This window comes from Mycetomoellerius zeteki, unplaced genomic scaffold, assembly GCF_001594055.1.
Source record: "Mycetomoellerius zeteki isolate Tzet28-1 unplaced genomic scaffold, Tzet1.0 scaffold206, whole genome shotgun sequence".
In the NCBI taxonomy this organism is placed as follows: domain Eukaryota; kingdom Metazoa; phylum Arthropoda; class Insecta; order Hymenoptera; family Formicidae; genus Mycetomoellerius; species Mycetomoellerius zeteki.
The window spans coordinates 1057504-1080286 of NW_017257021.1; the positions used below are offsets into that span (position 1 = coordinate 1057504).

The 22783-nt window shown below is 32.9% G+C and overlaps 2 protein-coding genes across 2 annotated transcripts in view; one reads left to right on the forward strand and one right to left on the reverse strand.

Moving 5' to 3' along the window:
• Positions 1–315: 315 nt before the first annotated feature.
• On the forward strand, positions 316–2276 carry ND-B14 (NADH dehydrogenase (ubiquinone) B14 subunit). The gene is made up of 3 exons (XM_018447666.1): positions 316–485; positions 1637–1752; positions 2093–2276. The coding sequence occupies exons 1-3, from the start codon at positions 362–364 to the stop codon at positions 2219–2221; spliced, it is 369 nt and encodes a 122-aa protein (XP_018303168.1). The 5' UTR covers positions 316–361; the 3' UTR covers positions 2222–2276.
• A 1338-nt stretch (positions 2277–3614) lies between these two features.
• LOC108722528 (receptor-type guanylate cyclase Gyc76C) overlaps positions 3615–22783 on the reverse strand; it is a 91082-nt gene continuing 71913 nt past the window's right edge. The window contains exons 5-20 of the mRNA XM_018447691.1: positions 12874–13180; positions 11502–11648; positions 11042–11235; positions 10807–10966; positions 9688–9842; positions 8416–8706; positions 8050–8310; positions 7775–7846; positions 7545–7713; positions 7277–7426; positions 6816–7155; positions 6584–6707; positions 6409–6507; positions 5953–6097; positions 5589–5845; positions 3615–5243 (exon numbers count right to left, since the gene is read on the reverse strand). Coding sequence (XP_018303193.1) covers positions 4359–5243; positions 5589–5845; positions 5953–6097; positions 6409–6507; positions 6584–6707; positions 6816–7155; positions 7277–7426; positions 7545–7713; positions 7775–7846; positions 8050–8310; positions 8416–8706; positions 9688–9842; positions 10807–10966; positions 11042–11235; positions 11502–11648; positions 12874–13180 — 3756 coding nt within the window. The 3' untranslated portion in view covers positions 3615–4358. The remainder of the gene's footprint in view (positions 5244–5588; positions 5846–5952; positions 6098–6408; positions 6508–6583; positions 6708–6815; positions 7156–7276; positions 7427–7544; positions 7714–7774; positions 7847–8049; positions 8311–8415; positions 8707–9687; positions 9843–10806; positions 10967–11041; positions 11236–11501; positions 11649–12873; positions 13181–22783) is intronic.

Genomic DNA, 22783 nt, shown 5'->3' on the forward strand with positions numbered 1-22783 from the left:
TTGTAATAATAATTAGATATATTAAAAATTCTATTAAAAATTAATAAAATAATGTAAGATATACTTTTTCCACCTCAAAATGCATTTTAATTTTGATTGATAGTAATGTATACACTGTCAGTAATATGATTTTTTATCCTACGGTCTGTAGCGATTTTTGAACAGTGAATTGTCCCGTTTCCCACTGTGCGACGGCAGCCGACGAGCCGACAAGTCGATGCGACGCGATGGCCGACGGTAGCCGACTTGCCGACGGCCGACGGCGCTAACGGCAGTCGACCGTCGCGTGCCGTCGCCGTCGACCGAGTTAACGGCGTTAGTGTTAGTATGCTAATATGTTAGTGAATTAAATTCGATTAAAATGGCTAGTCGAACTGCGAGTGTTGTTCGTCAAGTGAGACCGATTTTATCTATTAATCGAGAAGATGCGCGTCGAAAAGTGCTTACGTTGTACAAAGCGTGGATCCGTCAAGTACCAATCTCATGTACACAACTCTCATTGTCATATATTACAAATTGCAAGCTTTTTCGTTACCTAACCTGTACTCTGTAACCTATAAGTACGGTGATCATACGTCCTTTGTTGTAAAAGTCCTTTATTTTAGGTAGCTGTTCTTTAGATTTATTTGTTTCTTCAAAACTCAATTTTGTCCTTTATTTTCCAGTATTGTCCTTTACTCTTTTATCTTGACATTACGGGAAATTCTCTTTTCTAACTAGCGTTCCAACCTATATACCAGTTATATTAGATCTGTTCTTTTTAGCTAAAGAACGGTTCATCTTTTCTCTTTTCCTCTCCAACGTGGAAAGAAAAGGAAGAAAGATGAACTGTGCAAAAAATTTAGCTAAAAAGAACAGGCCTATTAATGAGCAAATTTTTACGGAAAATATTTTACAGTTTCATACATATAAATACAATTGGTTTTTGTTAATTATATTTTTTAATTTTTTAAATTAAATTTATTCAAACTAGTTGTTTTCATTTTTTTATCATTTCGAACCTTTTTTATTATTTCAGATCAAGGGTTTGTTTTAATATAGTCAAACCAGCTCCGAAGCACTGTACATTATCTCAATTTGATTATACTGTGCAATAAAATTTTATAATGCACAGATAGTCACAAACTGGTTATCGATATGTATCTGTTTCTCTAGAGCAAAAATGTGAAAAGTGAAAATTTTTATGTATGTATGTTTATATATATATGTATACACACCATACAAAAAAATTTCACTTCACCTTTCCATCTTAGGGAAAAAATTACATAATTGATACCTTGGTTTGAAAACATATAGCAACAAAACCCTAAAATTTTTAGAATTATCTTCTATTTTCTTTAAGAAAATATGGTCACTGTACCTATAAGTACGAGTATTCATTTATATCCTTTAATTGTTCAAATATGTCAACGTTTATCTTACCTGCATTGCTTACAGTATCATACAATACATTAAATCTTATAATAAAACTCGTTACTTTCTTAATATGTTCATTTTCAATAATATAAAATAATTATTTTCTGTTACATAAAGCTATTCTGATCTTGTTATTTCATATTTTACGTTCTCAAATGTGTAACAATCACTTCTTTTTTTTATTATTACTTACTTATTATTTACCACTTCTTCTTTTTAGTATTATCTTACGATATTCCCAAAAGTGAAGCAGATTGTAAACGAAAGATACGTGAGGAGTTTAAGCGTCATGTTCATCTTACTGATTTACGGATTATAGACAAACTTATTATAAAGGTAGGAATAAAAATCTCTTGAGTATATACATTAATTTTTATATAAATAGCCAGCTAATGTAACATTAATTATCTACAAATAATATTCATGATATATGTAGTATATACATACTGTTGAAAAAAATTTTATAGGCTTTATTCCAATATACGCTCCTATACTGAAAATCTGGTTTATTATTTGTACTATATTTTCAGTATCGTGGCCATGTACTGACAGTGCATATGATAAAATAAATGTTTTATATAATTTATTAATCAAAATATAAAAATGATAGTATTTATACTGATTTAATAATTAAATTTACTTATGATACAACATATAAAATTATATAATTTGACAGGGTCAAATGGAATTGCAAGAAGTAGCTAATGTGTGGAAACCTACAGGAGCACTTATGCATTATTGGAAAGAAACGTGGGAAAAAAAGCCAACTGATTTCATGTCAAAATTTCTCAGTGGTCAGGATTAATTTATTCTGCCATTAGTTTACGAGATGCATCATAGAGAAACATGATTATGTATAATAATTTATATGTTGTAATGTGTAAATATACGAGAGTTTCAGTTAACTTAGGCAGGTGAATATTCTGTATGAAAGTACTATCTGATTTCCATGAACCTGGACCTTCCATCATCGCAAATTGTATGGGGACATGATTAAAAATTTATACTTTTTATTTGTTATTTGCTCGAAAACAAATTTTTTTGCTCCAGGCGTTTAGCAGGAAAAAAAATAAAAAGGGGATCCAGGTTAATATTAAGCTGGATATTGAAAAAAATAGATACCGTAGAAAAACCATATTAAAAAAAAAATAGATACAATAAAAGCTACAATGAAATCAAACATACAAAATTTTTTGTTTTTTATTTGCTCCAAAATAGCGTCAACAAAAATTAAAAAATTTTATATTTTTAAAAAAATATACCGACACGCGCGGCGCGGTCTATGTCGCGCTTCTTCGAATTCCATTCCTACCTCCATAAAGATATTTGCTCGCATAATTTTAGTACCAAAATAATGCTTAGGCAACGTACACTATCGAAATAACACAAAACTCGATTTATTTGATAACTGTAAAGTGTGAAAATAATTAGTTTATCTCATGACACTTCGCGGCGAGTTTTGAGTTATTTTTCTATCTTCCCAGAATTATTTGCTTACATGTTTTTGGTAGCAAAATAATCCTGAGATAGTATACTATCGAAATGTACTAATACCCGATTTATTTACTACCTGTAAAGTGTAAAAAACATTCAGTTCGTGAAGCACAAGTACACGGCTCTTCTCAGCCAATCAGCGCGCTACGTACTTTATTGATCGCTTATACAATGCCCCAATTTGCTCGCATATATTTAGTGCCAAAATAATTCTGAAACAATGTGCTATCGAAAAATACCAAAATCCGATTTACTAGGTTTGTCGTATTCTCCAACATGTTCCAACAAACCTACTTGCTAATTGTATAGTATGAAAATAATGACTTAAGGATGCTCTGCGGCAAAGTTCGCATCTGTGTGAAAGAAAAGTGTAAGTTAAGCAACATTAACGAAGATGGTTAATATTTCGAGAAGACTCTTTAATTATCTCTTATATAGGAGGAAATATTTTTTTAATTTACATTTTTCTTTTTACACTGATATATTATTATTTAGTTATATACATTTAACAACATGATATATTACTAAGCACCTTAAGTGTAATCTAGTTTACTTCTCACAGCCATACGGACAATTTACTTCCATCAATGAACAAAAATAGACTTACAGATATAGACACACATGTGTGCTAATATATAATATGTATTACATATACACACGTCTTATATATTTATGTTTCACATTTAATTTTAATTGTGTGCATATATATAATCGATATTGGAACAATGAGAAATTTTTCATTAGGTAATCTTTACAGATTTATTATGTTGCATAAATGATATATTATTATTGAACATCTAGATAATAGTCGTCATTACCATTGAACATCTAGATAATAGTCGTCATTATCATTGAACACCTAGATAATAGTCGAAATAGATGAAATTTCTAACAACGCGCGGACGACTTACATTACTTATTTCACAGAAATAAAACTATAAAAGTTACCTACAAAATAAAAAAAGATCTAAACCATTCTGACATCAATTATACGCGATACTGTTCTAATTCCTTTTTCATACTATTAAACGAAATGAATTGTCGGATGAATTAAGTGTCCGTGATGTACTTTGGTCATGATTTTTTAAAATAATTTGCTGTTTCCATGTGTTACACACATTCGAATTAAAAATCTTAACAAAAAAAACAGGAGAGCAGTCCTGTATAAAGTAAAAGTTGTTTTCCGTTTCGATGCACACATTTTAGTACAATAAGAGTTGTAAAATAACTAAATATTAAAAATATATACATTGTAATCGGTAACTTTCATATACATATAAATTGCACGTATCTAAGCTAGAAAGATGGCAACAATAAATCATGCTTATCATTCGTAAAGTAATGTTCCACACAGTTTATGCGTCTGGCAAGCGTATAATTTTTACGCGTGATTTTACTTCTTGCTTTAAGCTTTTTGTATTAAAAAAAATTGTTTTCTCGAATGCATATTAGACTACACTTTCGCGTTCGGTTTGTTTATCATACCCTGCTAATATTCCTCTTCTTAAAGAGACATTGCTGTTGCGCAATCCATTACCATTGAACATCTGGATAATAGTCGAAACAGGTGGAATTTCTAATAACTTTCGCGCAGACGACTTTTTATCAGGTACACTGTCCGTGCTAGATTCGAATACCACCTGATCTAGTGAGCGTGATCGCTTCTCGCGTATTTCTCTCTTGTTCGTACTATCGTCATCTAACAGTGGCTCTGCTTCATTTGGGAGCCTGTCAATGTGAGACATCATTATTACATTACCATTAGGATAATTATTATTCAGCATTTTTTCAGAAATGTCCGCTTTTAAATTCATCCGCATGCATTCGTTTTCCTTCCAGAAGTTCGGCGATTCGAATCGTTTATTATACACATCAGTAGGAAGCGGGTCAAGTGAACGGGATTCGCGTAAGACAGTTTCACATGGATAGTCACTTGACGAAGAGGACGCGATGGTAGATAATGCACGAGCGTTTTTTCTCAATTTTGGTCCCGCACTTATGAACAGATCATCTACCGACTTGATATTTAAGCGCCTATGCGCTTCTTCTTCTTCCTGAACTGAAACATTATCTAGCGTGGTCTTCGAGACGTTTTCAGTCAGAGACAGGGGAGATCTCTCGAGTTTGCGAGCATATACTGTTCGCGGAACTGGACTAGATATCTCACACTGCGAAGAAGAATCATCTGCAATTGGATATGGTACACTTGAATGTCTGCGACTACCGGCGCCTAATCCTTCTAGTTGTGATGCGTATCGCGAGTCTGGACTTAGCTTCGGGCTTTTTCGTGGTCTGCAGAACAGCGGTAGAAGATTTTCATCCCCGTTAGAATTCTGTAGAAACATAAAGATTAGAGAGCAGTCTATTAGATAACTTCAGTGTAAGTTTAAAATTTAACAAGCTCATTAATCGATTAATTTTAAATATTAAAATAAACGATATAAAAACTATCTTTTAATTTAAAATAAATTTAATGGAAATTCCTAAAGAGAAAAATATATTTTGGATACTCTAAAATTTATTCTTGATATTAATTTATTATTTGACATAATTTCAGTAATTTTAAGAGTTAATTAAGAAAAAAAAATCTTCAATTCTGAAAAATAGATCCTTATTACACTACACATATTCATGTTTCGTACAACTCATTCAGACATTCTAAATTTTTATTCACAAACCTCTATGTTCTTTCTGTGTGTCACAGTAGCTCCTGTAAGCCAGTAAGTCTTCACTGTTCCTTTTCCTTTCATTTCAACGAAACCACGTTCTTCGATTTTATAACCTCCGATCTTATCTAGCGCTTCTTTGCATTGCTTACTGATATGTATTCGTAATGGCTCTCCAGTAGATTCCATACGAGACGCAGTATTAACGGTGTCTCCAAATAAACAATACCTAGGCATCGTCAAACCAACAACGCCCGCTACCACAGGACCTGTAATTTTATATTCAATTTTATTACTGAGCAATATAATGATGTATATATGCATATGCGTGCATACATACATGTATATGCGTGTTTCTGAATGCATCTTTTCTTACCGGTATGAATGCCGATACGTAACTTGAGAGTTTCTTGAGGTCGATGAACTATTGTATGATGTTTAACAGCATTAAGTAATTCCAGCGACATTGATGCTATCTGTCCAGCATGTTGATCTCCATTTCTTATGGGAAGACCAGAAACCTGAATAAAGTATTGAGAACATTGGGAAATCATTTTTTTCGTAATTAATTAAGTAAAAATGCTACACTGTTAAAAATAAAATTAATTTCATGATATTACATTAAATTTAATATATAATATTTGCAATTGAAAAATATATACATGTACATGAAATTTAATGTATTTTCCATAAAATTTTATATGGATTTGCATGAAATTTAATGCACACATTCGTTATATTTAACTTAGTTTTCCATTAAACCATTCATTACTATTCATAACCACAAGTTACATATTTAAATTCATTACGAAATTTCTAACAGTATACTCACGACCATATAGGCATCTCCAATCGTTTCTACTTTGTACACTTCGTATCCTCTGATTATACGGTCGAACAATGTATACAGATCATTTAAAAAATTTACAACCTGTCGTCACAATTATCAATTACATAAATAACATTTTCGTTTTACTTATTATAAACCAATAAGTGAGAATATATACCTGAAATGGTGTACTTTCAGCTGACATTGCAGTAAAACCAACGATATCGCTGAAGTATATAGTAACCGAATCAAAAGCTTCTGGTTCTACCCCAATACCATTTGTCAAACAATTTGCAACAGGCCTAAAATGAAACAATATTTTGTAAATACATATATTTGTCATTCAGATCAATTTTATAGCCATACTTATTATTTTTTACTAATAAGCATATCAGTTTGTGAAAACTTACTTAGGTAACATTCTATGAAGAAGATCTTCAGTTTTCTTTTTTTCTTCCAAGAGAAGTCCCGTACGCTGGGTGACTAGATCTTCGAGGTTGCTCGCATATTTCTCCATCATATTCATCATTTGATCCATTATATTTCGATGCCATCCAGCTTTCATTCTCTTCAATCTAGTCCTTATCATTTTGAAGTCTGGCCTAAGTTCTGGATTTTCCGCCCAACAATCCATAATAGTGATAACGACATAATCGGCACAATTTGCTTTCGACTCGGAGAGTATGTTTAAGTTGGGCCTAAACGATGGTTCACCATCTTCCGGAAATCTTTTTACTCGGTCTATGATTTCTGTCATAATATTATTAATAATCATATTAATTTTTTTCGTAATTTGAATCGAATATCGATTAATCAATAATCGTTATATTTACAGTACTTTCTCGTTACACATATTATCACTTATAATTACCTTTGGGTTCCAGATTTATATTTCCATACGGTCCTTTGCGTCCAAGAATTTCATATAGAATAATGGCGAAAGAATAAATATCTCCTGCCTGAGTGCCTTTAATCGGAGCATGTGGGTTTCTTAATAGCTCGGGGGCTTTCCAAAATAAGTCTACAACGGGATAAATAGTAATTAAACATTATTAAATAATAATTTGATTCATATAATAATTCATAAAACAACGCGAAATATACAACTTGATAAAAATATAGAATAAATATCCGCATACTTCGATAATACTGATGTTCACCGATGCTGTCAGATTCGGCGCAATGACGCATATTATGAAGACCGAAATCGGAGACTTGAAGTACCCAACGTGAAGTTACAACACAATTGGAAGACTTTAAGTTTCCATGACATACTAATAACGAAGACTCGTGAATATATGACATGCCCTGTTTAATAAAATTGCATTAAAATTTTACGATGTGTAGTGTAAATTTAAAAAATACCTACCTTAATAAGATCGTGGATGAGGGAAGCAATGAACATATCATCTAATTTAATATCTTCGTTTTCAATTATGTCCTATAAAACATAAAACATATATTTTCTTTCTCACTCTGTCTTATTATCTTATTATCTAAACTTTTAAAATCGATTTACACTATGTACGTAACTTTTATTTATGTGCATGATAATATATTGAATATTCTTGTATATGTACATAATATATAAATACTATATTATAACTAATAACAGGATGTCATCATGATTACGGTATGACGTACATAAAGACTTCCTTTGGCACAATAGTCGGTAATTAACAATATCCTCATCGGCTCCACGCACGCTCCGATGAAAGAGTTGAGATTACCATGTCTAATTTCACGGAGAATGCGCATCTCCTTCATAACGTCCCGTGAAATGTCTTTTTTCTTTGAGAATTTTAACTCCTTTATTCGTACCATTACACCATGGTAATGTCCAGTTTGCGCAAACACTTGGCCGCCACATCTCGACTCATAGGACATTGCACTAACTAAACTTAACTGTAATCGAAAGATGTTGATTTCTTACATCATGCATCAAGAGGTCAACACACGAACAAGCATTTTGTCATCCATCTCCATTACGATAATACTCGCGCTATTTACCTTACTAGGGGAGGACATCATGTTATCAAGATGGGGATAGCCATGTATTTCATTCGGATCAATCTTCCAAAGCAATCCTTCTATCTCCTGTTCTATTTTCCATCTTCGATATATGCTCACAGTAACTACTGTGGCGCAAAATAATAAAATAGCTAATGCTGCAGCGACAATGATACTGCGAAGATGTGTGTCATCTTTCGGACAATGTTCATTGAGAAAACCACACCCAGGTTCTGCTTCAGGTTTATTTTTACCGGGCCAATCTATAGCGCCTGGCCAAGATTTATACACCTATATCATGTAAATATGTTGTATTTACTCAATATTATCACAGCGCACTATGGTTTAAGAACTCAAAATTTTGGCCAAAAGATCATTTTTTCAGATTTTTTAATAGGATTTTTTATGTATAGAATTTGAAAGATAACATGTCAGTAATCAAAGAACTCTCACATCGATTTTTTTATAATTGAGTTCTTACACTCACTATAAGTATAAACATAAAACAAACAAAATATATTTAATAGGGCTCTCGAAAAACGAACAATAACAATAAAATGTCTATTTATATAATTATAAATATACACTATCGTATGAAAAATTAGTAATAAAAACTTGTACAAGCACAGAGAAATTAAATAATACACGTTAGTGCAAATTTACATCGCGTAATAATAAATAGTCTGCAAAAAATCGCTTGATTTCGCTCACATAATTTCACATAATATTTTGTCAAATGCTTCTTTGTGATCAGTTTTATTCAAAAACTATTTATCCAGCTACCAGAGGCTGCCGGATAAATAGTTATTATTTATTCTTTTTAGGTATGCATCATTTTAAATATGAAAAATTATTCGAAATCTGGCTAGAGGAAGACAATAAGGATTACATTGCAAATCAGTATATTGTAAGTATATATGTATAAATATGTATAAATATATTAAATTATTCATTGAGAAATTTATTATTACAAAATTTAGTTGGATAAATCATTTTTAAAAACATATACGGTGTGAAAGTGCCTTAATTTTCAAAATATTAAAAAATGTCATAAGAAATACTTTTATTATTAGAATATATGATCATTTATAAATTTTGATAAAAATATTTAAAAATATTAGGTTTTAGCCAAAATCTCGAGCTCTTAAACCATAGTGCAGCGCTTTCAATTTTTATAATTCAATGATTTAAATATGGAATGACCATTTTTTTAATTTTCGAACTATCGAAAAAAATTAAAAATTTTTCAAACGCTATAAATAACTCACTCACTAGAGTTTCACCCTGCTGGAATTGACCTACAGGCAACATCTGATAGTCACAGGAGAAGTTATCAGTATGGAATGGTTCTTTTTTCAAAGCAAGCACTGAAAAGTTTCCCTCCGAGTCTCCAAATTTATCCAAATTTATTTTTGCCCCGCTCACACCTAACAAACAAAAAAAATAAAAGGACCCCGTATAAACCTTATGGAAATTGAATTTCGGTCGAATTGACCGAAAATTTGATATGTTGTAGATCTTGTTGTCCTGATAAAAAGTCTTCACGAGCACGACCTCCTATAATGGACCATTTGATCTCTACGAAGCGTCATTTTTAAAAATGGATTCAATACCTTATTTTCAGCGAGTACGGTGCATTCCTACGTCATTATTTGCACTTTCTATGTATACTTTTAAGTAAAAAGAAGTTATTTACGGTTTCTCTAATTTTAGGGGGGATTATTAGCGTTTCAGATTAATTGTATTAAAAGTCCGAAAAATTATCGGCGCGCAATCATATCTGAAATAAATTGATTTAATAAAGAATACATATTGTATTATTCGAAACATCTAACTTTGACTGTGTTGGCGCTCTCTATCGTATTTGACGTATTTATATATACGGTCGTTTCTTAAGTTTTAATTATGTTTAAAAAAAGAAAATTGTAAGAAGACGTACTCGTAATAATCAAACACCCTGATTTGTGTAATGAAAGCAGTTGGTGGTGTAATGAAAGCATGTTATTTTTTAAAAAAAGTGTACATTTGCATACTACAAAATACATCTCATTTTATGTGTATAAAGTATTAAGGTACAGTTATAAAAAACATTATTTAGCAGTGCATCAATTAATAATCTTTTACTTGCAGATTACAGTTTATTGTAATCTACAAATTGGTTCGTGACACCTCAAGACAGAATTTAAGACGGTCTTGAATATATCTTTTAGACGATCCTTCAATATTTAAAAACAAGGAAGAAACCTACTTAAGAATTGTATCAATTTATCTTCGATCTAATTGCTCTCCTCTCGTATTATAGGTATGTCGAGTACTGGATTATGTGAACCACTTGAGATTAATTTCATCGATATAGATTATACCTATTTTGACATTATTATAACTACTTACTGTAATATGTATGTCTCTTGATAATTGTCTCGACTATAAGAGTGCCGTTTTTTGCCAGTTCCTCGATAGAGTGGTCCGGATGAGCTCGTATTAATTGATCCAAAGCTTCCGCGTATAGCTTGACAGAATCGTAAAGATATGCCGCGTAAATGGATACATACTGAAACGGAGATTAAGTATATAATAAAAATGACGCGGTACGAACATTTATGATTAATCCACTATCTAAAAATACCTTTTCAAATTTTCTGAGAAGCTCAGGAACATGGAAGTTAAAGGGATCTATGGTACTATAATATCGGACCTTCTTGGTAAATTCTTCATAGTTGCTCGTCGGTGGTGTCGACACTACGACCATCAGTGAACGTGCTCTCTTCAGAAAATCCTTTGGCTCAAGACAATTCTTCAAATTATTGTAGTGATCGGGTTCTGTACCAATAATAAAATAAATTATTGTTGTAAAATCGAGACATAACTGCTATGTAAGACTTTTAGATGACAAATCTTTAAGTTTACAATTAAAAAATGTGTATGCATACACAATAATTTAGCTTTGAATTTACTAAGAGATTAATTTTGTAACATTATATTTGTACGTTATAAATAGCATAAAATTCCGACGATTACGCAATCGACTTATCGATGTTACTGTTCATTGACATAAACGTTTGATAAGATTTCCTAGATTCACTTACTCCACAAATACTTCTGTGCTTCACGTTGCGAATACGTCATCATGTCCACATATATTACCATATACTCTCCGTTATCCAGCAGTCTTTGGCCTTGCATTGAATTCATCATATCTATCAGTGACATTGGTGTTCCCAGAAAGATGTAAACTGAAGCAATAATCGTAAACATTTTGTATTGAATGGAACAAAAAATATAATGGTAACTGTTATATAAACAAAGTATCTTTCTTCAATATGTTGGCTTAAAAAATTACTTAATACACAGTTATATATATTATAACGCTTGTTTTAATGCAATTTGAAATGTATCGTATTACCAATACTTTTTAAAAAAAGTAACGTTAGTTGTAAATATTTTTTATCTATAAACGTCAACAATATATATTACGCAAATGTATTATTCATCTCCCTTCTCTACAATCATGTTTGTGTCATTAGTAATCAAATATCATTGACAATTTAAAAAAACTGCTATTAACAGAATAGTCATCTGAAATGTTTTTATATCCCAGCGAAAAAAATGTGAATTGTTTATTTTTTACGAATCTTTAAATATGCAATTCTATCGGAAACTTCGCAATAAAAAAGCGTTATATTAAAATATCTTTATTTTTTAGAAATATTGTCATAAGCTACTAACATGCTTATACATGTATTCCGTTTAATATTTATTTGGGTTCTATTTACTTTTTTTAAAAAAATTATATGATTAAATCCGTATGTATGTTCTATAATGTTCTCAAATAGTAATAAATCGAAAAACAATTGATAATATACTACGCCATATGCAATATTGAAAGCAAATAAAAACTACTAATATTTGAGATTGCATTGCTTATTTCAATTTGAAATTTTAATGATATCGAAGCATACTACGCCATGTGCAATATGAAAGCAAATAAAAGCTACTAATATTTGAGATTTCATTGTTTATTTTAATTTTAAATTTTAACGATATCAAAGCATAAAATAAACAGTAGATTTAATTAAAATAAAATAAAAATAAAATTTGATTAAATGTACGTCTTTCTTTATTTAAGTAATGACTTTCCTGTTTCTGTAAGTGTGTGACGCAATACTTTTTATAACATTATAAATATAAAATCTATATATTTATATCGTATTTTTTTCAAGTTGAAAACGATTCTTGCTTATGTTCCTTAGTAAATGAATATATGTTATAATCTATAGGCACACAAGTGGATTTGAGGTTGAAATCGACGAAATCCAGGTTCCAAGAGACGATCGCTGAATTCATAGATGGAATTTAAGAGACTCATATTTGATCGCAGTTTTTCGATTTTGCTGCGGTGGAAAGTTTCGGCGATCGCGTCTCGCAATCCGGCGTAAAAATAAAGAAATATGGACTGACTGCGGGTCATATTTTTCGTCTCCTGTATAAGTTGGAACCATACGCTGACTTGGCAGCACGGTAGTCTCTCTTCGCAGCACGTGTGTCGATCCTCGACGGTCTTGTAATGGTTTACGGTAAGGTTGTTCTTAGCCGCCTGTTGCTGAAGCGAACGAGCGACCGTCGACCAGGCGCGCTCGGTCACAATCGAGAATTTGTTCCAACCGTAGTGCAGCAGTAGAGCGATCACCGACTTAGTTACCTGCGTGTCCGGCGGCTCGGTCCTCACGAAGGTCTTCACTTTCGAAGCCTTGTAATCCGAACATTTCTGCAAGTAGAACGATCGTCGTGTACTCGCGCGATATTACTCGATGGATTTTTTTCCGCCTTCGTTATTGCGATTACACTCCGAAATTAAGTAGTGTCTTAGCTTTAATGATTTGTTTAGCTTTTCTTAAACGGCTAGGAGATATAAATCAATTCAAATTCGTTATGTTTCGCGATTACTTATCACGTCTGCGTACATCAATTTATAATAGTAAACAAAGATCCCTATAAATATATATTTAGCGTACAGCTGGAAATCTATACATCTTATTGCCTAAAATATTCAAATGCACATTCGGATCAATGGATTGTAAATTTATAGTAACGTTGCAACTCCTCGGTACTTATATAAACTTTGAAAATTGAGAGAATAAATCATTATAAATGAGAGCGTAAACTTTTCAGGATTTCTCCTACGTAATCTTTTTGTCGTACATTTTTTACTTTAAAGTACACTCTTAAACGAGAGAAAACAGACAATCATGGAAAAAAACAAAAATAACAATTCCAAGTATTTGTACAAAGGTAATCGCAACGTGGGAGGAAACACGTAACGCAGTCCGCCCTTTTCTTTGAAAGTGAACGAGCGCACGTGGAACGCGTGCATGATGCGTACCTACGGCGCCCGGATTGCTCCGTTCTTCGTTGGCACAACGAAAACGAGCGTAGCGAAGGGGAAAGAAAAAAAAGAGAAGAAAATAAAAGAGAAAACGGACCGCCGCGAAGGGAAAGAAAAAGGAAGAGGAACGGAGCAGGAGGAGGGCATGGCCGAAATGAGGCAAGAGGAAGAGAAAGAGAAGGAGAAAGAGAAAGAGACAGGGATGTACCGGCGAGTAACGCGGCAAAGTTAGCTGCGTCGAGTGCCATGGTGTATGGTGCGGTTAAATATAAACCCGAAGGCGAAGGAGGGCAGATGAAAAAAGAAAAGACAAAAGGAAGAGAAGTGGAATGAACGGGGCGAGTCTCCTCGCGCGCGCTTACGTACCTAGAAAAGAGGTGCAAGGGGCGGCTGAAATGTGACGTGCGTTCTTCATTAACATATAAATTAAACGTGACAATCGTAAGGGTCAGTTCTTCTTTAGCGACCACCGCCGAGCCGCACCGCTCCTTTCATTCTTTTTACAGACTACCTGTCCTTCTTTATCCGCGAGAATCCGGGATGTATAATAATAATAATGCCTTTCAGCGGCACGATCGCAGCAAATATAATGTAACACGTCCACTCATCGTCAATTTTTCATTAACAATCAGTTTCTGGTAGCCCTTGGCCTAACTTTAAATGACGCACGAACAATATTATGTGAGTCAAGAGCGCGAAAGAGAGAAGTATCGCCGAAAGCAAGTACTTGATGTCGTGACTAGTATTATCGATGGCAGCGAATTTTTATCTATCATTGCAGACATTTCTTTCTTATTAAACTTTATTTTTATATTTTATAATAAAAAGAAATAAATCATTGATTAATAAATTATTGATCATACCTGAACGTTCAAAATACCCAAATAAATTGAAGATATAGTGTGATTCTCACTATTACTAGGCACAATAAAATTTAGCGATTCATCAATACGTCACAAATTATAAAGCTTGTAAGATAATAAATAATTTCTAATATATGTATATATGTATCATTTTAAGTATTTTTTTGCATAAAACCGCGATTAGCAGATATTAACAGAAATTGGTATATTTTACTAACACGTATTTCACATTTTAATATCTTGCTAATTTTTTTCCTCCGCATAACGAGTCTGCCACCATTTTCGTCTAGCTCTTTTTCTTGACATTGATGCATCGATAATTTCTAGACAGAGAAACTCTTGTTTTTCAGTCAACTCTTGCGAGCGTGATATATCATAAAAAAATTAGCTTACGCAGACCCACGTGCCGCGATTACAAACTGGTGACCAGTTTCCCAGCAATAGCTTCGTTGTCAACTGATAGGAGAAACCGCGTACATATTTGTCTTTCTTGCGAGCTGTGAATAGAAAAGAGAGCTGAAACGGGTCAGGTTTGTTTATCGGAACCTGAACTTCCCGCTTTTTCCCTCCGCCTAGTGGAATCGACGGCATCTACGATAGGCGAAACTAATCTGATACGCTCGAGTCGGTTAGCCTGCCCTAATTCGTAGGCAAGACACTAATTTTAGAATTATAATTTCACGTGAACTTTTCAACGTGCATTGAAATGTTTCTTTACGGTAACATTTCAATGCACTTTGAAAATTCAGGTGAAATCGTCATTTTAAAATTAATGTTTCACCGACGAATTAAGCTGCCGACTTGAGTTATTGGGCGCGTTCAAGTTGGACAAAACGGAGGACATGTAAAGTCCCGAAAAATCACAATCCCGAAATCTTAGAAATCAGACAACATCCCGAATCTTAAAAATGGAAATCTTTCGAAATATGAGAAATGACTAAATGAGACTGCACACAATATCCTGAAAAATAGATCTCAGACTATAATTGACAAAGATTATAATTGTCAATATATATTGTAAACAAAAGACAAAGATTATAATTAATTATAAATAATTAATTGTAATTGATTATAATTAATTGTAAATATATATTGTAAATAAAAGACAAAGATTATAATTGTTTTGTTTTTTCGGTTTATTTACTAAAGATTTTCCGATTTTACTATTCAGATCTCTCCATTTTGGTAATAATTTTGTGATTTCAATTTCAAATAGATATTGTGATCCTCAAGCTTGCGAGTACTCCCCCAAATTCTATGATTTACATAGAATAATGATAAACGTGTTGTTACTATTTTCAATAATTGCCGCGTCATTCTTATTCTAATTTTTCTTCGAGCTGAACGAAGTGGTCGCGAGAGTATATTTCGGATACGCTATCTCACTTTCCTGATTATACAAGCCGCTCCCGAACAGCTCTCCCGTTAAGTATGTTTATCTTTTCGTTAGGTGAAAAGAACGATTAGGAACCGGTGAATTGACCCGCCACTCCAAGTGGTTATCCTAGTTTGTGGGACGCTGTATCTGGCAAGGTGAGCTTTGGTCGTTACCGGCTTGGCGCGATATTATTCTGGGCTCCCACTTGGCTATATATAGACGAGACCACCTTGAGGGAGCTTAAGAGACTCGAGAATTCTCTCCTCTCTCCTCTCTCTCTCCCCCCTCTCCCTCCTCCCCTCTCTCCGTGGTACAACGAGCTGGTTTTATTTATCGGGCGATTATGTGGTTGTGCAACGACCATTGGAAGAATAATCGAGGAAATCCTATTTCGTCAGACGACGCGCGATGTGTGACAATTGTGCATCCTTCGTTTTAGCATTTGACGTGCCGATTTGATAGTGATATACCGTCGCTTTTCGCCCCTCGCGCTAAATAAGCGTTTAATGTTATGCAACCGTGTCGTCTGCAACTTTCGCTACGTTTTCTTAATTGTTAAATAACTAATTATCAGGAGACACGGTAGTGTCTCATGCTAAGAGCAAGCGCAGCGATATCGAAGCGTGAGACCGGCCGGTATCTTTACGCGCGAGCCGTCGAGTTTTCCTACAACAATAACAGTAATCTCCCCGTCACGAACTCATGTTTGTTTTATTTAACCAGCAAAATATAGAAATCCCAATATTTTTCTGATGGATTTTCAAGAGAGACATTCTGAAGGATGTTCTGAAAATGTCCTAACACGTGATAAGATTGAACGAAAAAGAATTTCAGACACGAATTCTATTTCTTCGAAATCGCATCTCATACAGCATACTTTATCCAAGAAATATTGGAAACGTTCTTAAGAAGGAACGTTCTCTGGGATAAAGTGTGCTGTATAGAAAGTTTTGAAGAGATTGTAGAATTCGCGTCTGATTGTGAGATTTATTTTCGATCAATCTTATCAATAAGTATCGTATAAACTTACGGACGAGAACCACTTGGCTGGATTTTACGACACTGATTTTCTCGGAAAATCATTTCGGATTTCTGTGTCAACATCCTTCAATTATACCATGACACAACTTACAGCCTCGTTCTAATTCCGCAAGTTTTTGTCGTAGAATGATTTTTTGAAACGATTTGCAATGTTGGTTTGCGTTAAATGCGACCGCTGTAAAGCTGCTTGGTATTTGCGTTAAAAAAAGGATAAAAAAACGAACAATTGCGGAAAACCTCGTTTGTTCGCTGGTTGCAGCCGGCTGGCTTTAACGATTTCTCGATTTGCATCATAGGTTTATCATCGCAGCAAGTAAGAGTAAGTAACCGCTCGCCGATCTTTCAAAATGATTACTGAAGATGATAATACGCAATTTTTGATATTATAAATAACAGGATGTAATTCGTCATCTTAAGATATACATGTATCAAGTCACGCGTAAAAATCATGCCAAATGAGTGTCGATTGTGATTCTCTTTGTACACAACTCCTCATTGATGTCAATCAATTTAAGTATCGCGCAAAAAACATTCTTGCAAAATTTGATAGCGAAATCATATCGTTGCAATACATCGACTGTAAATCGTTTCATAAATCGATGAAGAATGATGTGGCGCGTCTTGTATACATTTCACGTAATCGACGTGTTTAATATATTCTTCAATCGCATATAAATCAATTCTCATTACGTCTTCATCCTATAGAATGGAATAGCAATGATTTTCCTGGAGAGGAAGAGGCCGAACACTTGTCGGAACATAAAGTAATATTATTTTTCTTACTTTCACATACACGTATAATAACTAAAAAGCTAATGAATAATTTTCATCAAAATAATATACTACGCACAACAATTAGGGGATCACTTTGAAACCAAATTTGGTTGATATTTAAGAAACTGTATCTCTGCTTCCAGAGATCGTAGGACAATTTTTCTTGGTGCGTTTTAAAAGGTGAAACGTCTACTTTGAAACCGTTAGTATTATATTTGCCGTCCCATCAAATGGTTTTTTTCACAAAGACCAGAAGCAGGTCGTGTTAAAATTCTAAAAATTTTGTGACTTTCCAACTTTCCACGGGTAAAATACAAATAGGTCGAAAAATCTTATTACATGCATTTTAAAGTTTGAAATGTTTCCTTTGAAACGAGACCTCGACCATTATTCTAGCATGCCTAGAAACTGGGTTATCAGGTTCCAAAGGGAATCTTACATTTTGCAAGATTTTGGGTAATTACCGGCATTCGCATTATCCGATGTGCACCACGGGGAGGTTGCTCGGTCGGAATTTGCGCATCATGTGTGTGTGTGCGTGTGTGAACACAGTCAGAGATAAGGACCCCCAGGTTCGTCAGTCCCTCAGTATTTTAGGGACTGACGAACCTCGGGGTCCTTATCTTTGACTGTGTTCACACACACGCACACGCACACGCGCGCGCTCACACACACACACACACACGCACACACGCGCACACACACACGATGCGCAAATTCCGACCAAGCAACCTCCCCGTGGTGCACATCGGATAACGCGAATGCCGGTAATTACCCAAAATCTTGCAAAATGCAAGGTTCCCTTTGGAACCTGATAACTCAGCTTCTAGACATGCTAGAATAATAGTCGAGGTCTCGTTTCAAAGGAAACGTTTCAAACTTTAAAATGCATGTAATGAGATTTTTCGACCTATTTGTATTTTGCCCGTGGAAAGTTGGAAAGTCGCAAAATTTTCAGAATTTTAACACGACCTGCTTTTGGTCTTTGTGAAAAAAACCATTTGATGCGACGGCAAATATTATACTAACGGTTTCAAAGTAGACGTTTCACCTTTTAAAACGCACCAAGAAAAATTGTCCTACGATCTCTGGAAGCAGAGATACAGTTTCTTAAATATCAACCAAATTTGTAGGTTTCAAAGTGATTCTCTAATTGTTGTGCGTAGTGTAGATAACTTTTCATATTATCAGTTTTTTTTTAATAAAAATTACGTATAAAATAGAATAGAATTTATTACACTTCAGCATTTACATAGCCAAGAAGGGGACTTGGTTTACAATAAATTCTTATCTCATTCATCCTTCCATACTTCATACGTGCTCTAAAAACATTTCTAACCTCTCCCTCGTCTTCCTCCTTATCCCTTAGCCACCTTTCTACCTGCTTTTCCAAACTCTCTGTATTTTTCCTATACTCTCTTTCTATACTTTCCTGTATTTTCTTGAATTCTTTTCCTAACTTCTCTATTTCCCCTATCATTCAATTTTCTTTTTTTCCTCCAGCGCTCCTATTTTTTCCTCCTACATTCTTTCTTTAACTTTATACCCTCAAGAAATCTTTTCCTCTCCTCTTTTATAGCCTCTAATTCTGCCTTTAATTCTGTCTTTAGTTGTTTACATGTTTCCCTCTCCTCAACGCATGCCTCACCTCCCACACTTCCGTCCTCCTCTTCTTTAAACGTCACTTTCTTAATGCTTCCTTTCCCTTCTGTTATTAATTTCATCTGTTTATAGTCCGTTACCTTACCTTTACTCATTTTCTCGCTCGAGCTTCTCGCGTTCTTCGACATCTTAACTTTACTTCCCACCTACCTCCCTTAATATCGCCACAGCTCTCTTATTACTCTATTCTCCCCTTCGTCTTTATTTGCTCCGCTTGTCCACACTTTATTCTCCTACTATTTCTATCTAATTTACTTACTAATATTATTCGCTAATCGCATAAAAATCGCCCAGCACATGCTACACACATACGTACTCTCTCACACGTCCTCTAATCAAGTCCCAAAAATTATAGATTATATATTGAGAGAATATATTATGTACAATACATTCTCTTTTTTTGAAAAATAATATGTATATGATGCTATTTAGAAATAATTTTACTTTATAGGGATTTTTATAATCAAAAAGATGCAGAAGCATGCAGACAGCAAGAAAATCGTTTCCTAGAATTCATGAATATAAAAAGATCGATGATCACATCCAGTTAATAACGGCTATTAACTTTTGGCTGCTGAAGCTAAATATAAGGTGCCTCATTCTCACTAAATTATTCGCAAATTACACATTTTATTCGACAAACTTAAAATTTATTTTACAAAATTTAATGCAAGACTACTATTCAGCATTATTATTACGATTTTAAAAATTAATAAAATAGATTATATAAGACGTAATGTTAGGATACAATATAAAAATTATTGTGAAACTAGGTACAAGATCTCACAATTTTGAGGTTTAATATTCTATGTTGAACAATTTTGTAATGAACTAATGATACTTACGATTTTTAATCGTAGATATCAACATCTTTAGATGTTTGTAAATATCTTAAGACGCCTTAAGTTAATGGCCAAAAAAAATTACTTTAATAAATTCAGTCATTCTGGATAATATAGGGTAAAAGCATTAAATGCAGATCCACTAGTTCCGCGAATCACATATTATATTTAAATAATTATAGGATTTTCCATTAAATGATGCATATCATAAGATTCTTTAGCATTTGTTTTATCTTTTTTAAGTGTCAGTTATTTTTTATTTATCAGCAACAGTGCTGCACATTTTATTGATGTCTTTAACTAATAAAATGTGACAGATAAATTAAGGTTACTAAGGTATGTACCTATCTTTAAAAATTCATTCAAAGTGTAATACCATAAAGATTGCCTTATGGTTTTTACAGGAGATAGTAAATAGCATTAGATTTCATGAAAAAAATCAATATCGTGCTCAGTTGAAATTAAATCCAAAAAGGATAAAGCATTTGGTGAATTGATCCTCAATTAGTACATGGGGCCTACTTGTGGATAATTGTCATTACTTCATTTAATTATAATGAAAGCATATAAAACGGCACCGAAATGAAGTAAAATAATTCATAATGTAATCTTTATGATCAATTACGACTATTAAATATTTTATTAATGGTTCGATATCGTTCTGGATAAAAATATAAATTTTTTTAAGAGTAATCCACAACTAGTGACCTTACCCTATATATATATATATATATACACAATATATTGTATATATACCACACATCTAACAAAAAGTTAATTTATTAAATATTATTTAATATGTTTAAAATAAATAAACTGTATTAGTAAAAACTTCGAACTGTCTATGGTGGTCTATGGCTACTCGTAAGTGGCTACTCGAGTTACTCGAGCTACTCGAATGTACAACTAAAAATGTATAAATAATGCTTAAAAATAAGATGTAAAATGATACGATATCTAACTAAAATGTGTTTATAAAGTTGTATTAAGGAATAAGTCTAACAAATATATATACGAAGTAATAGATAATAATTCTAATATATACAAGATATTAAATTGAATAAAGAATATAAAAGCTAAGTACTTGTATTTTGCTATACTTCATTCTTTATTATCCCTCTACATTTTATGTATCACTAAATACCCTTTTGTAATCTTCTAATCATTATTTTGTAATCTTCTAGTCATTATTTTATGGATTATGATATATGATTGCGTTACTTACTATATTGACATCGATTCACTTGACGGTTTTTTATTTAATATTAACGGTAAAAAACTGAAATCATAACATAATATTAATATAACATAAAGACATATAACAGTGTGGTTATGTATAAATTATCCCCACTTCTTCTGATTTCTGTGGCGTAAATACCGCCGGAGTTACTCTAAATTCATTACTTACTGCCAAGTTTCAAGATGAAACATTCAATGAATGATGAAGTAAGTATCCGATATATCGGATCTAAATATCTCGAACTGATATAATACATTTATTTATAACTATGAAACTACGTTATCATTAGGCATTTTTTTCCATTATTTACTCGGTCAGAAAAATTAATGATATAGCGGATCGTTTCACGATAAATCGCGATATTAATATTCACGTGTATAACTTATTTCAGTTAGATTATCGTTAAAAGTGTTGCGTAAGCTCTCTTTTGCAAAGTTTATTTCAGATTAATATATTTTCGCTAATTGCGTATCGCTTAACCTTCGACAATATATCAGTGTAGAGTAGCTTAAAATGTTGATCCATCTTGATGGTCATAATAATTTTGAAGTAAAATGTTAAATTATAATTAACTAACTCACAAGATAGCAATGACGATGATTTTGCTTTTGCGGAATCATCAGTTTCCTGTGGCAAAGGTCACACGATCGACGGACATGAAGTGTTTCGAGATCACCGATGGAACATCTTTAGGTATCATGTCACGCTATTATACAGAGGATGTAAAAACTTTTTTATGCTTAACTCGAGAATAGTCATCTAGGATGATTTTTACACCTCTGAAGCAAGAAAATAAAGCTGAATCAATGTAGTTTTCTTTATTAATCGGAAATCCACATATTTTTTAATTTCTCCTTAGCTTTTTTTTCAAAAATATTGAGTATACACATTGAATATACATTACACAATTAATAATAGTGACTTTTAATTGAGGTGTAAAATCATCCCAAGTGATCGTTTATACAATAAAAAAAAATAGATGATTTCTTGAGTTAAAGTGGCAAAAGGATGGAAATATTCATCTCAGTTAATAGGCGATTAAAAAAAAATTGAAGAAATAAAAAATGTCAAAATAAAAACAATATTATTTTAAATCGTTTATGTGAGAACACAATCAATATTAAAATACCTATAACGGTCGAAGCTGGATCTTTAATACTTAAATAATTCAATCTTGAATTACTA